The sequence below is a fragment of the Parasteatoda tepidariorum genome, chromosome 1, assembly GCF_982258835.1.
Source record: "Parasteatoda tepidariorum strain Cologne lab strain chromosome 1, Ptep-v5.0, whole genome shotgun sequence".
Taxonomy (NCBI): Eukaryota; Metazoa; Arthropoda; class Arachnida; order Araneae; family Theridiidae; genus Parasteatoda; species Parasteatoda tepidariorum.
The window spans coordinates 71179012-71190863 of NC_141755.1; the positions used below are offsets into that span (position 1 = coordinate 71179012).

Sequence of the window (11852 nt, forward strand, 5' to 3'; positions counted from 1 at the left end):
TTCCATGTTCATATATCAACCGAAGAACGTCAGATTTCTCCCCTAGTCTAATATTTGAAATTCTTTGCAGTCCAAGAAGAATTCTTTAACTTTTACTGGAAACATAAGAAATATGCTCCTTCCACTGCAGTTTGTGATCAACAATTATGCTCTGATACTTAATATGCAGCACTTCTTCAATAGGCGCAATTCCGATATTTAATTCTTTGATCAATCGTTGATGTAAAAAGTGCTTAATTTTCTCTTTTTCCAAATGAGATTATTTCTTTGCTACGTTGCCATAAATTTAGCAAAAACATGGTCTTCATAATGTTCTGTTCAAGGTTTTCGTAATTCAACTACTATTCGTATCGTTCGACAGCGCCATTCATTTTACGTGTTTTAATTACTCGAGGATTCGCATACACGTACACTGGGCTGTATTCGGTGGGAAGGATTTTTGTACTCTTTCAACTTCTGCTTTTTGCGAGAGATCCTCTATATCATCTCCAACCCTCTGAAATCGAACCAAAAATCTAATTTTTATATTTCTCAATTAACTGGCCATCGGTTTCGTCACAAACTAGAAAAGGTCTATCTGTTTTATTTATAGATCAATACCACAATCCTTGAACTTGACTGGTTTCTAATTTTTCTAGAGAAAGTTTCTTTTAGCGGTACATTGGGTTTTTTTCCCCACCAATAATATTACTAGGTTTTTTTTTAATATCTGGACTCACTTATTGCCTGAGACATTGATGTCCCATTAGTGTTTTTGAGTGACTAAATGACCCATGAAAAAGAAAAAAAGATTATTAGGACATGCACATCTTAAAGACTATTGGGACATATACATCCTAAGCCGTAGTAAAGATAAGGTTGTCTTTATTATTTTCATTTGATAGTGTGTGTATATACTTACAAATGAATGTTTTTGTATCATTATCATTGAGTCGGATAGTTTACTTTGATCTTACGAATATTTTTTTTTCAAATAATTAACTTGTTTTTTCAAAACTAATTAACTTACAGCCATTTTTTTTAATTCTTTAAACAGTATCTTCATTTAGCCATCATTTAATTCGACTAAGTTTGATTTCTTTTAACTGCTCTTAACGAAGTATTTCTATGGCATATTCTAAAGTTTGGGTTGGCTTTTTATAAATTCATTTTGTATATTTTAGCAAGGATTATATTAACAGAATAGTGATTTTGTCTCCAGCTACTATTATGCCTAACGATGTGTAACATTTCATTTTTAGTTAAAAGTTTGAATCAGTTTAGGAATTATTAACGCTGTTCTTTTTTTTTAAGACGTTTCTTTTTTTCTTTTTTTTTTCCCGCGAATACGCACTTAAATGTCTAAGGACAAAAATGATCTTGGACTCTTTCTAAATATCAAGTATTGGAGTTATTAAACAAAAGTTACCAATGCAAAAGTTAGATACATAATTATTAACATTGTGGAAACGATGTTAATATTTGTGTAAATTAATATAAATAGATATTTGAAATTCCTTCCTTATACCTCAACCTTTCGATTACGTGACCTATTGTTAATCATAAATCTGCTTTAAAAGAATGTTTTTTTTTACCATTGTATTTTCTTCATTTCTTTCGGTTTATTACTTTTTTTTTAAATCTTGACCATTATTTCGCGTAATCCCTTTATTACTTACCCAGTTGATCGTTTTATAAGGACTATTGTAAGTATTACTGTATAAGTTACGCATAAGTTTACCTTTCGTTTGAAAATTCGAACTAGAATCGCAGACAAACTTTATTTTATCAAGTTTATGCTGCAAATTGACACAGTTGAACGTTTTTCATTCTGAAAAGATTTTTTTTATCATCACTTGAAAAAACAAAGTTAAACTTTTGCCTGTTTATTATTTTGGGGGGTCTTTATGTGGCCGAAGAAAATAAGTAAATTTATTAATTTTTTTTATTTGATTTTGAAACTTTAAAGCATCGAATTCGTAAAATTTATAAGAATTTTTTGATGTAGTATACATACTGCTTTTTGTTTGTATGCTTTATTTTTGAATTTTCTCTAATACAAACCACCTCTTGTTTTGTTACAGGACTTGCAATCTCGCCTTAGTCATGTTGAGACAGTTCAAGTTGATGTCATTGATACTCTGATGCATTTCCGAAATTATTTAAATGAAGTAAATTCCGATTTTTCTGCCACTCCATCTTGCATCAACATTACAAACAGTCCTTCTACTTACTCTACTTCAAAAACTACAACAGCCTTCCATTCAGCTTACGAACCACCTCATCCAGTTCAGAAGTCTTGTTCTTACGGCACGAAAGCTAGAGAAAACGCTTCCGATGAGTTCCAAAGGACATCATCTATGGTAACGATTCAGGATCAACCTCAAAAACTCTTCGATTCAACCAAAAGTAAAGACTCTGCTTTAGAAAGTGATAAACAAGACAGCGGATTAGATTCGGACTGCAGGGAACACCATGACTGCCAATCTTCTATTAGGACGGCGCCTCACTGGATAAACCAGGAAGCAAATGATCAATTGCTGCAGCTTTTGGATGAGATTAGCTTCCGTTCTGAATATCTCCAGAAACAACTTGCAGTGACTGAAAACACGACTGTCATCCAGAACGGAATGCTACCTGCTCAGCCAAATGTGAAAATCGAAACTTGTTCTCCAACTAGAAGCAGTAATGGCTGCTTAGAGACTACTTGCAACCTTTCTCAAGAACCTAAAGATAAAAAAATATTTGAACTTAGTACTATAAATGAAAGTCGCGATATAGGCATTCAAGTTACAGTACCATCTTCGACTAAGATCAACAGCAGTGGGCTTGCCGGTTTCCTCGAGGGAAAATCTATTTGTGATAGAAGTTCTGGCAAAAGAGTCGGAAAGAGTATTGACAGTTCGATGGTGTCGTCAATATTGAAAGAAACCAACGTTGTAGAGCTACAACGGCAGGCTTTAGTTTATCTTGTCGACAATGCTGTTCTTAATGCCAGGTTGCGGGAAATGGAACAGGCGATAGCCTGCAAAAACCTTGAGAGCGAAAAGGTTGAAAATAGTCTGAAAGAGGAAGGAAGGTTGCTAATGATGGAGAACAGAGAACTTCGTATATGTCTGGATGAGCAGAAGATGGAAGCGAACGTTTTCAAATCACGAGTGGCCATGCTTGAAAGAGTTCTCCAGTCAATGAATGTAGAAAACCAAGAGCTTAATTGGCAGTTAGGAGAATCTTTTAATATTCAGCAATTAGCTAAAAAAGGTTACAATCTGTCGAGTGCTACAACACCTAGTAGTGTAGCTAGCTCTACTAGATCATTTCGAAAGACATCCAGCTTGCCGTCACAAGCTTGTCGGAACTCAACTTTGAACTATGCGAAATCGAAGCTTCTGTCAAGTAATAGTACCTTCCTCGACTCCACTGCCGAGGAATCTGAAGATAATGCTTCAAATCAAATTCAAAAACAGTATCGTAATAGTCCCCTTCTCTCCTCTACGCCTTTTCAGAGACCCAAAGGAACTGTGATAGATTCAACTTTGTCTCCCGCTTTGCCTCTTAGTTTCTATTCTGCCAAAAAGTGCCTGAAATCTGGTCATAGCTTCGATAGTGAAGGTTGTTCTTTCAAGACTACCAGGTCAGAAAGGTATGGTGACTGCGACATTCCAGAAGCTTGCGTTCGAAAACGTCCATCCCCTCATAGTCCATCTCAAAAACCTTTGACTTTAGCGACTGGGAATGTTAGTAAGTTTCCTTTTAATACTATCTTGGAAAAACTGAAAGCTAATTCTGAAGTGAGACTGTCCAGACATATTCCTAATGCCAAAGATGGCGATGCTTCTGTCAGTGCCTCGGACCATGAAGTCGAATCCAACTGCCGCGACTCCCCTCCAACTGAAGGACAATATAGTAAACATTCTAAGTCATCTCAGGGAAGTGTGAAGAGTGGTGTTCAGACGAAGAAAAGCGGCAACATCCACCAAAGGATTCAGAACATTTTAGATCGAATTGTAGCTGAATCTGAAGAAGCATCATAATATTTATAAGCAATTTTTAAGTGATACATAACTTAGTGAGAATTAATATTCCTCTGCTTGTTTTAAGTGTCCTTAGATACAATTATTTATGTATTTGTAAATTTTCTCTTTTTAATTTCAGTGCTTTTTATGTACAGATTTTTAACAATTTTATTTGTAAATAAAGATAATATTTCATGCATAACTGCTTTCTTTTTGTCTGCTGAAAAGTGTGAGAATTTTTACACAAAGAAAGGAAAAGAACACACCATTAACAATTTTAATATGTTATTTTTCGAATCTAATCCTGCGGTTGAGGCCAAGACTTAATTTCTAGCGAAAAAAAAAGTCGAAACCTCAACACATACCAATCAATTTTGAAAATACTGCTAAGTGAAAATTATGCATGTATTTTTTAACGTAACATATATTCAGAGATGATTGTGCTCCGAAAAAAAATCTGGATTTCCGGATTTGAAAGTTTCGGGAAATCCAAGGACCAGAAGTTTTAAGAAATCATCAATCACACTTATGTATAAAAAAATCTTGTATATTTTATTTAAAAATATTAGAACTAAACTTCAACTACTTCTCTTCCAAACTACTTTTCTGGTAGACTAATAAATGTGATTAGAGATAAAAGTAAACTTATACATAATTATTAATTTAAATTATGCTGCGTATAATTTATTTCGAATTTCATGTTGTGAAAATATCAATAACGATTTAAAATTATAAAGACAATTTTTTTAAATGAGTCATTAATGAATTTACTCAAGAAATTTCAGACAATGCTCACAATCACCCCTGATATATTCTTAAATTCAGGCGTAATCAACACGTTAAACATTTTTTCTTAACTTATGAAATCCTATTTATGTTTAATAATAATCCTGATGACCAAAATAAGCAAAAGTTTACAAGTATGTTAATTTTCTTCGAAACATATATCATATTCTTCAGAAAATACATCAGCCCCTGCATTCCATCTAACATAAAAATTCACTGAAAAAAAAAAAGGGTAAGGGAACTAAGGTCCGTGCATGGCTAACCTGATAATTTTACCACAACTGTGACAGCCAATTTTATTTAAAAAATCATTTCTAAATTGAGTATTTAATAATCAAAATCTGAATACTAGGACAAAATGAAAAGCACAGTGGGCAAAAAAGTTAACCCACATTTTCGTAGATCAGAGATTAAACGATATATTTTCACTAGCCACCTACGAGAACTCGTCGCTTCCCGGTTCCACATTGTCCGGCAGAGACTCGCCATTTTGCGGCTCCACGTTTATTCCACAGCTGCCTTCGGTAGCCAGATTTTCTGAATCCGAACTAGTAGAATTACAAATGATTTAATTAAAAATGTGATCTAGTGTAGATGTAAAAGATCAACCTATCGAACAAAAGCTAATCTCGTTCTGTTCTTTTTCAGACACCCCGCGACGTTTTTCATATTGGTGATCTTGTTTTCTTCATTTATCGTGCTTTTACCAGCCTCGCTAAAATGTTTTCACAAAGTCGACGTTAAGAGAAAAATTTTCTTTGAGAATATGAATTAGGCTCTTTTTACATCTACCTTGCCGAATGAATCATATCAAGTTCTTTTGGTTCGTAGAAATTATAGAGTTCAAGGAAATAAAGTTTAAATAGCTTAGATCCTATATCCTAAGACATAAAAAGAAAACCCGAAATCAAACCTACCACACAAAAATATTGATCTGTCTCAAAATTACGTTCGTGATACTGCATCTACTTCTTCATGCAACTCGCCAGGGCAATACGGTGTGATTTAAAGGCTCTAGCGCCAGCTTGTGAATTACGGTCATTTTGGTGTCTTCTCTGCTAAATTCTTTAAAGAATCATGACTCCTTACCGGTTTCCACCGGTACATTTTTCATTTACGTCGCACTAGAGCTGCACAGTGGGCAATTGGCGACGGTCTGGGAATGATCCGGAGACTACATGCATACGTCACCGTTTTACAGGAAAGACACATTCACGCACCATCCATCCACAGATCGTAATTCTGACCTGAGCACGATCAATATCCGGTCCAGCACCCCAAAGGTATTGATATGTTTTGGGAACTTGGAGGACTTTGTGACCTCGACAGAATTAGCTTGCAACAGTCACCATTTGGTACACGTCGCTGGCCGCCGGGGATCAAACTCATGCCCGCTTGGACATAGGCCCTTGTACCGGTGATCCATATAACTACTTATCAATTTTTCTTTTTGCCCAAATAACTCTGTGAATGATTTTAATCTAAGCATTGTCCAGTTACCTTGCTTCCCGTTTTACTTTTTGCTGAATAAATTAATAGCCTTAAAAATAACCCCCTGAATCTCTTTGGGTAAGATAACAAACTGCATAATCCGACGCATCAGTATGAACTTGGGAAAGCTATCCCAATTTGGGTGTGTAGTGTGGCGCAAAAAGAAAAAAAACAGCGTACCGGCATGAATAACTTTAGATCCTAATGATCAGATCTTCACGTTCTATGACTCAATCTTATTGTTTCAAGAGGATGGCGTAAAAATGTATATTAAAATCAATAGTGCTGAGTCCCGCAGTGGACTGATCGTTAAGACACGGTTCCCAGCAGATCACCGAAGTCAAGCATCACTGACTGCTGTGTGTGGGTGGGTGACCACTTGGATCAGTCTGCGTAGGGACCGAGGGTGTATGGTATTGGTCCTCGTCAAACTGTTCTACCGTGAAGTGCTCGACTTCGCGTGCAGGTCGTAAGGCTACCGAGGCAGGGGTGCCATCCCCTCTGCAGAGGATCTAAATTGTGATGGCTTGTCTTCGGATCGTCCTCCGGGATGTTTCCCAGACCGTCACCAATAGCCCATTGTGCAGCTCTAGTGCGACGTAAATTAACAACAACAACTTAGAATTATTATTTGTGTATGTAAAGTTTGGGCCCCTTTAACTTAATTTTTCTCTTTTGCGTATTTCGCCATATCTCGAAAACTCTTCATTATTGTTGTTGTAGTTCATTTACGTCGCACTAGAGCTGCACAATGGGCTATTGGCGACGGTCTGGGAACCATCCCTGAGGATGATCCGAAGACATGCCATCACAATTTTGATCCTCTGCAGAGGGGATGGCACCCCCGCTTCGGTAGACCGACGACCTGCACACGAAGTCGAGCACTTTACTATAGAACAGTTTAAGGAGGACCAATACCGCACACCCTCGGTCCCTACGCAGACTGATCCAAGTAGTCACCCACCCGCACTCTGACCGCAGCCAGTGATGCTTGACTTCGGTGATCTGCTAGGAACCGTGTCTTAACGATCAGTCCACTGCGGGATCGAAAACTTTTTAAGCTGATCGAAAAGTTCAGCACACACAATTGGGTACTTGAAACTCTAAAAGAAACTTACTGAATGTTACCTATGACCTCAATGCCTGCTGATCGTTTATGAAAAGATGACTTGTTAAAGACGAGCTAAGTTTATCCTTATATAAGTTAGAATGTTAAGCAATGTAAAGCTAATTAAATACAACGCCTTATCGCACATCGAAATTGTTAAAATACATTTATTTCCTGTCTACGTCTTTTACTTAACTTAGCAGTCCATTGTGCAGCTCTAGTGCGACGTAACTGAACAATAACAACAACAACATTTACTTAACTTAGAATTATTCCCAGCAGATCACCGAAGTCAAGCATCACTGGCTGCGGTCAGTGTGCGGGTGGGTGACCACTTGGATCAGTCTGCGTAGGGACCGAGGGTGTGCGGTATTGGTCCTCGTTAAACTGTGCTACCGTAAAGTGCTCGACTTCGCGCGCAGGTCGTTGGGCTACCGAAGCGGGGGTGCCATCCACTCTGCAGACGATCAGAATTGTGATGGCATGTCTTCGGATCATCCTCCGGGATGTTTCCCAGACCGTCACCAATAGCCCATTGTGCAGCTCTAGTGCGACGTAAATTAACAACAACAACTTAGAATTATTATTTGTGTATGTATTTTATTGTAACCGTGATATGTTTTTGATTTGTGTGCTTGACAACTTCGATGTATAATTTGTTTGTTTATGTTCTACGTGGCTTCGTGTTCGTCTTTGTGTTAAGTAAGAAATATATAGTGAAAGAATTGAAAACTTTGTGAAATAATCTTTGTGTAAGAATACAGAATGTGTAACTTAAGAGAATTGATACTTGACGAGCTTGGCTTATTCGAAATGGAATGGAAATAACAGTTGCTAACAAATTCAAATGGTCAGTTTCTACAGCTAATCAGGATCGATATGCACCCACTAGTTAGTTGCAGGTATCCAATTATAAAATTTACTTTTCCGTGGATAAATCCATGTAATAAGTAATTATTTATAACTATACATTATTTTTTGTTATTTATTTTATGAATGAGCTAAAAATGTTAAGTTGTAAGATATAAAAATATTTTATCCAGTAAAATCTACATTTTTTTTAATGTAGAAATCCAAGTTTGTAGGTATAGTTATAGAGGATCAAAATAGATTTTTATAAGTATTAAAAGTATTTTCTGACAGATATTTGGAGACGAATTGAATTTCGTTAGCTACCGATAACTGTGTGTGAGGTAGTCCCTGATTTTAATTTAAAAATCTTTTTCTTTTTTTCTCATTCTTTTCTTATGAAAAATATTTTAGGATGAAAGTTAAATTAAATGTAAAAGAAAATCATTGTTTTTATCACAATAAACCATATTTTTTTCTTGTTGTATATTAACTTTTCATGTTAAGGATCCGATGATATAATTATTTATAAATTATTTTTTAAATTTTCCTGAAAATAAAATATTTATTGTGTTAAAAATAATACAAATATTTTTTACCAATTTAAGAATCGCATTTTTTTGAAAAATGTCTAATAATTATACTTTATTATTAAGAAAAATGATTGCTTTTTCTAATTATTAATTTTTTTTCTAATAATAAAGTAAGGTTTATTTTTCGAAAATGTATGCAATTTTTCGATGCGATCTTACGTATGAGAACAGATATTTTATTAAGTTTGAAAAATGTTACTATACTGCTGACGAAAAAAAAAAAAAAAATTATTCTATGCAAGTGACAATATAAAACTTGTCTTCTGAATGTGAAATTATAAAAGAAATAATAAACAAATAAATTATTAAAATAAATTTAAAAAAATTTGTGAGTTATTGCCGTATATAATAATAAAATTATATTACTTAGAAAAAAAATTTTGCTGTCAATTGTTATGTGACAGATTATGGAATTTTAAACTTTGTTTACTGCCGATTTACTGCAAGTTACCGTACTACGTAAAGTACACTCATATGCTGCTATACTAAATTTCCCAGTTTCTTTTCTTTTTTTTTTTTTTTCATCATACTTAGTGTAAAGTTTAGTGCATCGCTTAATCAGCAGATGTATGTTGCATACTGCCGTTTTAGATAATTTTCATAAGTTCCAAAATTGAAAAAAATAATGTCTTCAACATCAACAATTGAGTGTTGACGTCATCAGCAATTTTAACAGTTAAGTGCTGCAATTACACTTAATAAACAACTTGCTCGGTTGTTATTAATCTTTATTACAAAATATAAATCGTAATTAAGATTTATAATTTAAATATTTTTCTTAGGGCCAGACTGGTATGGCGTTGGGCCCATGTCCGAGAGGTCGTGAGTCCGATCCCCGCCGGCCGAAGACTCCCCGTGTACTAAATGATGACTGGTGAAGTAGTCACAAGTTCCCATAACAAATCAATACCTCTGGTGTTACTGGATCGTATATTGATCGTGCTCTCGATTACGATCTACGGATGGATGGTGTGTGAATGCGTCCTCCCTGTAAAACGTGGTGTGACGTATGTATGTTGTCTACGAATCATTCTCAGGGATATTTCTCAGACCGTCGCCATTACTCCATTCTGCAGCCCTAGTGTGACGTAAATAAAGATAAAGTTTTTTATTTCAGCAGTTTTTAGTTTCAGTAACAAAAATAGGGGGGTTGTATAGGTTAATATAAAAATAGGTTAAACAAAAACAGGTATTGTTGTTAAAAAAAAATTTTTTTTTAAATTTACAATGCATATGTTTACAATGATTCCTATCCAAAATATAGCTTACTTATAACTATTATTTATAATGATTTTATTACATAGTCTAACAGCAACTCAAATCTGGTTAACATTTCGGCAAAATTATTTATTAGTTCCACTATTCCTGAAATATAAAATTTATCAATGAAATTTAAAAAGAAAATCAAATTAATAAACTTAAATAGTTTTCGAATTTGATGGGTAACTTGTAGGAAAGAAAAGTTAGTAGAAATACTGAACGTATTGACGTAGTAACAAAACAAAGAAAATGTCAATAAAAATTTTACTGTAAAAAAAAAAAACTATTACACCTATATTTTACAATTATTCATTAAGCTTTTGAACATTTTAAGTTTTTTATTACGTTTTTATTAACTCACGTTCGTGTTAATAGCGAGGGTAGCTCGTAATCTAAATTTTGACCTCACTTCGACTAGCTAGAGGTCGCCAAACTTTTTTGATTATCGACCCCTATATAATTTTTCGAAATCTCCATCGACCCCCGCAAAAGTAATTTTCTGTTAATTAAAATAAAACTCTATTAGATACTATGTTTGTACATTTATTTTATGATTTTAAACATTTATTAAAGTAATAGTACATTATGTAACAATAGTTTTATGAAAAATATATTAATATTGAAATTTAAATACCTTATTATTAAATAATAAGTAATTATGCATAAGTAGATATAATAAGTAAAGTAACTAAAGATTTACTGCTTCTTGATCAATAAGATGGGTGGGCCTGGTGTTTTTTTGCAAGGTTCGCTATATTGGGTTCAAAATTGGTCAATTTTAATTTTCGTCAAAATTGGTCAATTTTGTAATTTTCGTAAAAAAATACAAAGTGTGCTATAGTTTTGTCGCGGGCTGTACTAATCCATATCATTAATGCTTGCCTTCTTTTTTGTGCATTGATAATTAAAATTGATATCTAAACCAAACGAATGGTTTTATCGAAACAATAACTAATTATCCAAAACTATGAAAGTTTTAATAATGACACTGCAAATATTCAACACTGTTTGCAAACATAGTTGAAACTGCGTATGATATTTGCATTTGTAACGTCAGTGCTCGTCACACGTGACATTTGGACAAGCGCATATGACTTATAAACTGCGCTGAGTTCGTGCCACTGCGCGGTGGTACGTACATACTTGTTTCACCCCAATAAAATATACGTTTATTAATTTATGTTTTATAAAGAAACTGATATTGAGTCAATTATAAAAAAAATTCACAAATTTTACATACTTAATTAGGGATGTGTGATTTGCGTATTGAGAAATGTTTCTTTTTTCGACCCACAATTGACCCTTCCGATTCGGATCGACCCCATTCGCCCCCCTGTCTCAGATCGACCCCTGCTTTTGTTAAATAGACCCTTGGGGTCTATATAGACCACTTTGACGACCTCTGAGCTAGAGTGATCAAATTTTAGACTGCTGTGCCTATGGATAATCATCGCTTGACGTAAAATATTAATTTCATTGGATAAAATTACATCATTAGATAAAATTATACATGCATGTGATACTTCAGTAACACGTGAGAAACTTAAGTTTTTACTTTAAAAAAAGTAAAGATTTATGAATAATAAAAAAAAATCAAATTTTTTGATCTTTTTTAACTAATATTGTAGAAACGTATGAAACTTAACGCCTCATCTCATATCAACTAGTATTAGCTTGGCTGTTGAAAAAAAAAGCTTAAGAGACCGTCACCTTCTATTTGCAAAGTGTTTTTCTTTTATCCATCCACTGCCCGGCATTTGATTTATGTTT

At 34.3% G+C, this 11852-nt stretch overlaps 1 protein-coding gene across 1 annotated transcript in view; it reads left to right on the forward strand.

Annotated features, from left to right (window-relative positions):
• The window catches only part of LOC122268941 (uncharacterized), a 53872-nt gene extending 49675 nt beyond the window's left edge, over positions 1 to 4197 (forward strand). Inside the window, exon 3 of the mRNA XM_071179649.2 lies at positions 2064 to 4197. Within this exon, the coding sequence (XP_071035750.1) occupies positions 2064 to 4013 (1950 nt within the window). The 3' untranslated portion in view covers positions 4014 to 4197. The remainder of the gene's footprint in view (positions 1 to 2063) is intronic.
• The last annotated feature ends 7655 nt before the right edge of the window (positions 4198 to 11852 follow it).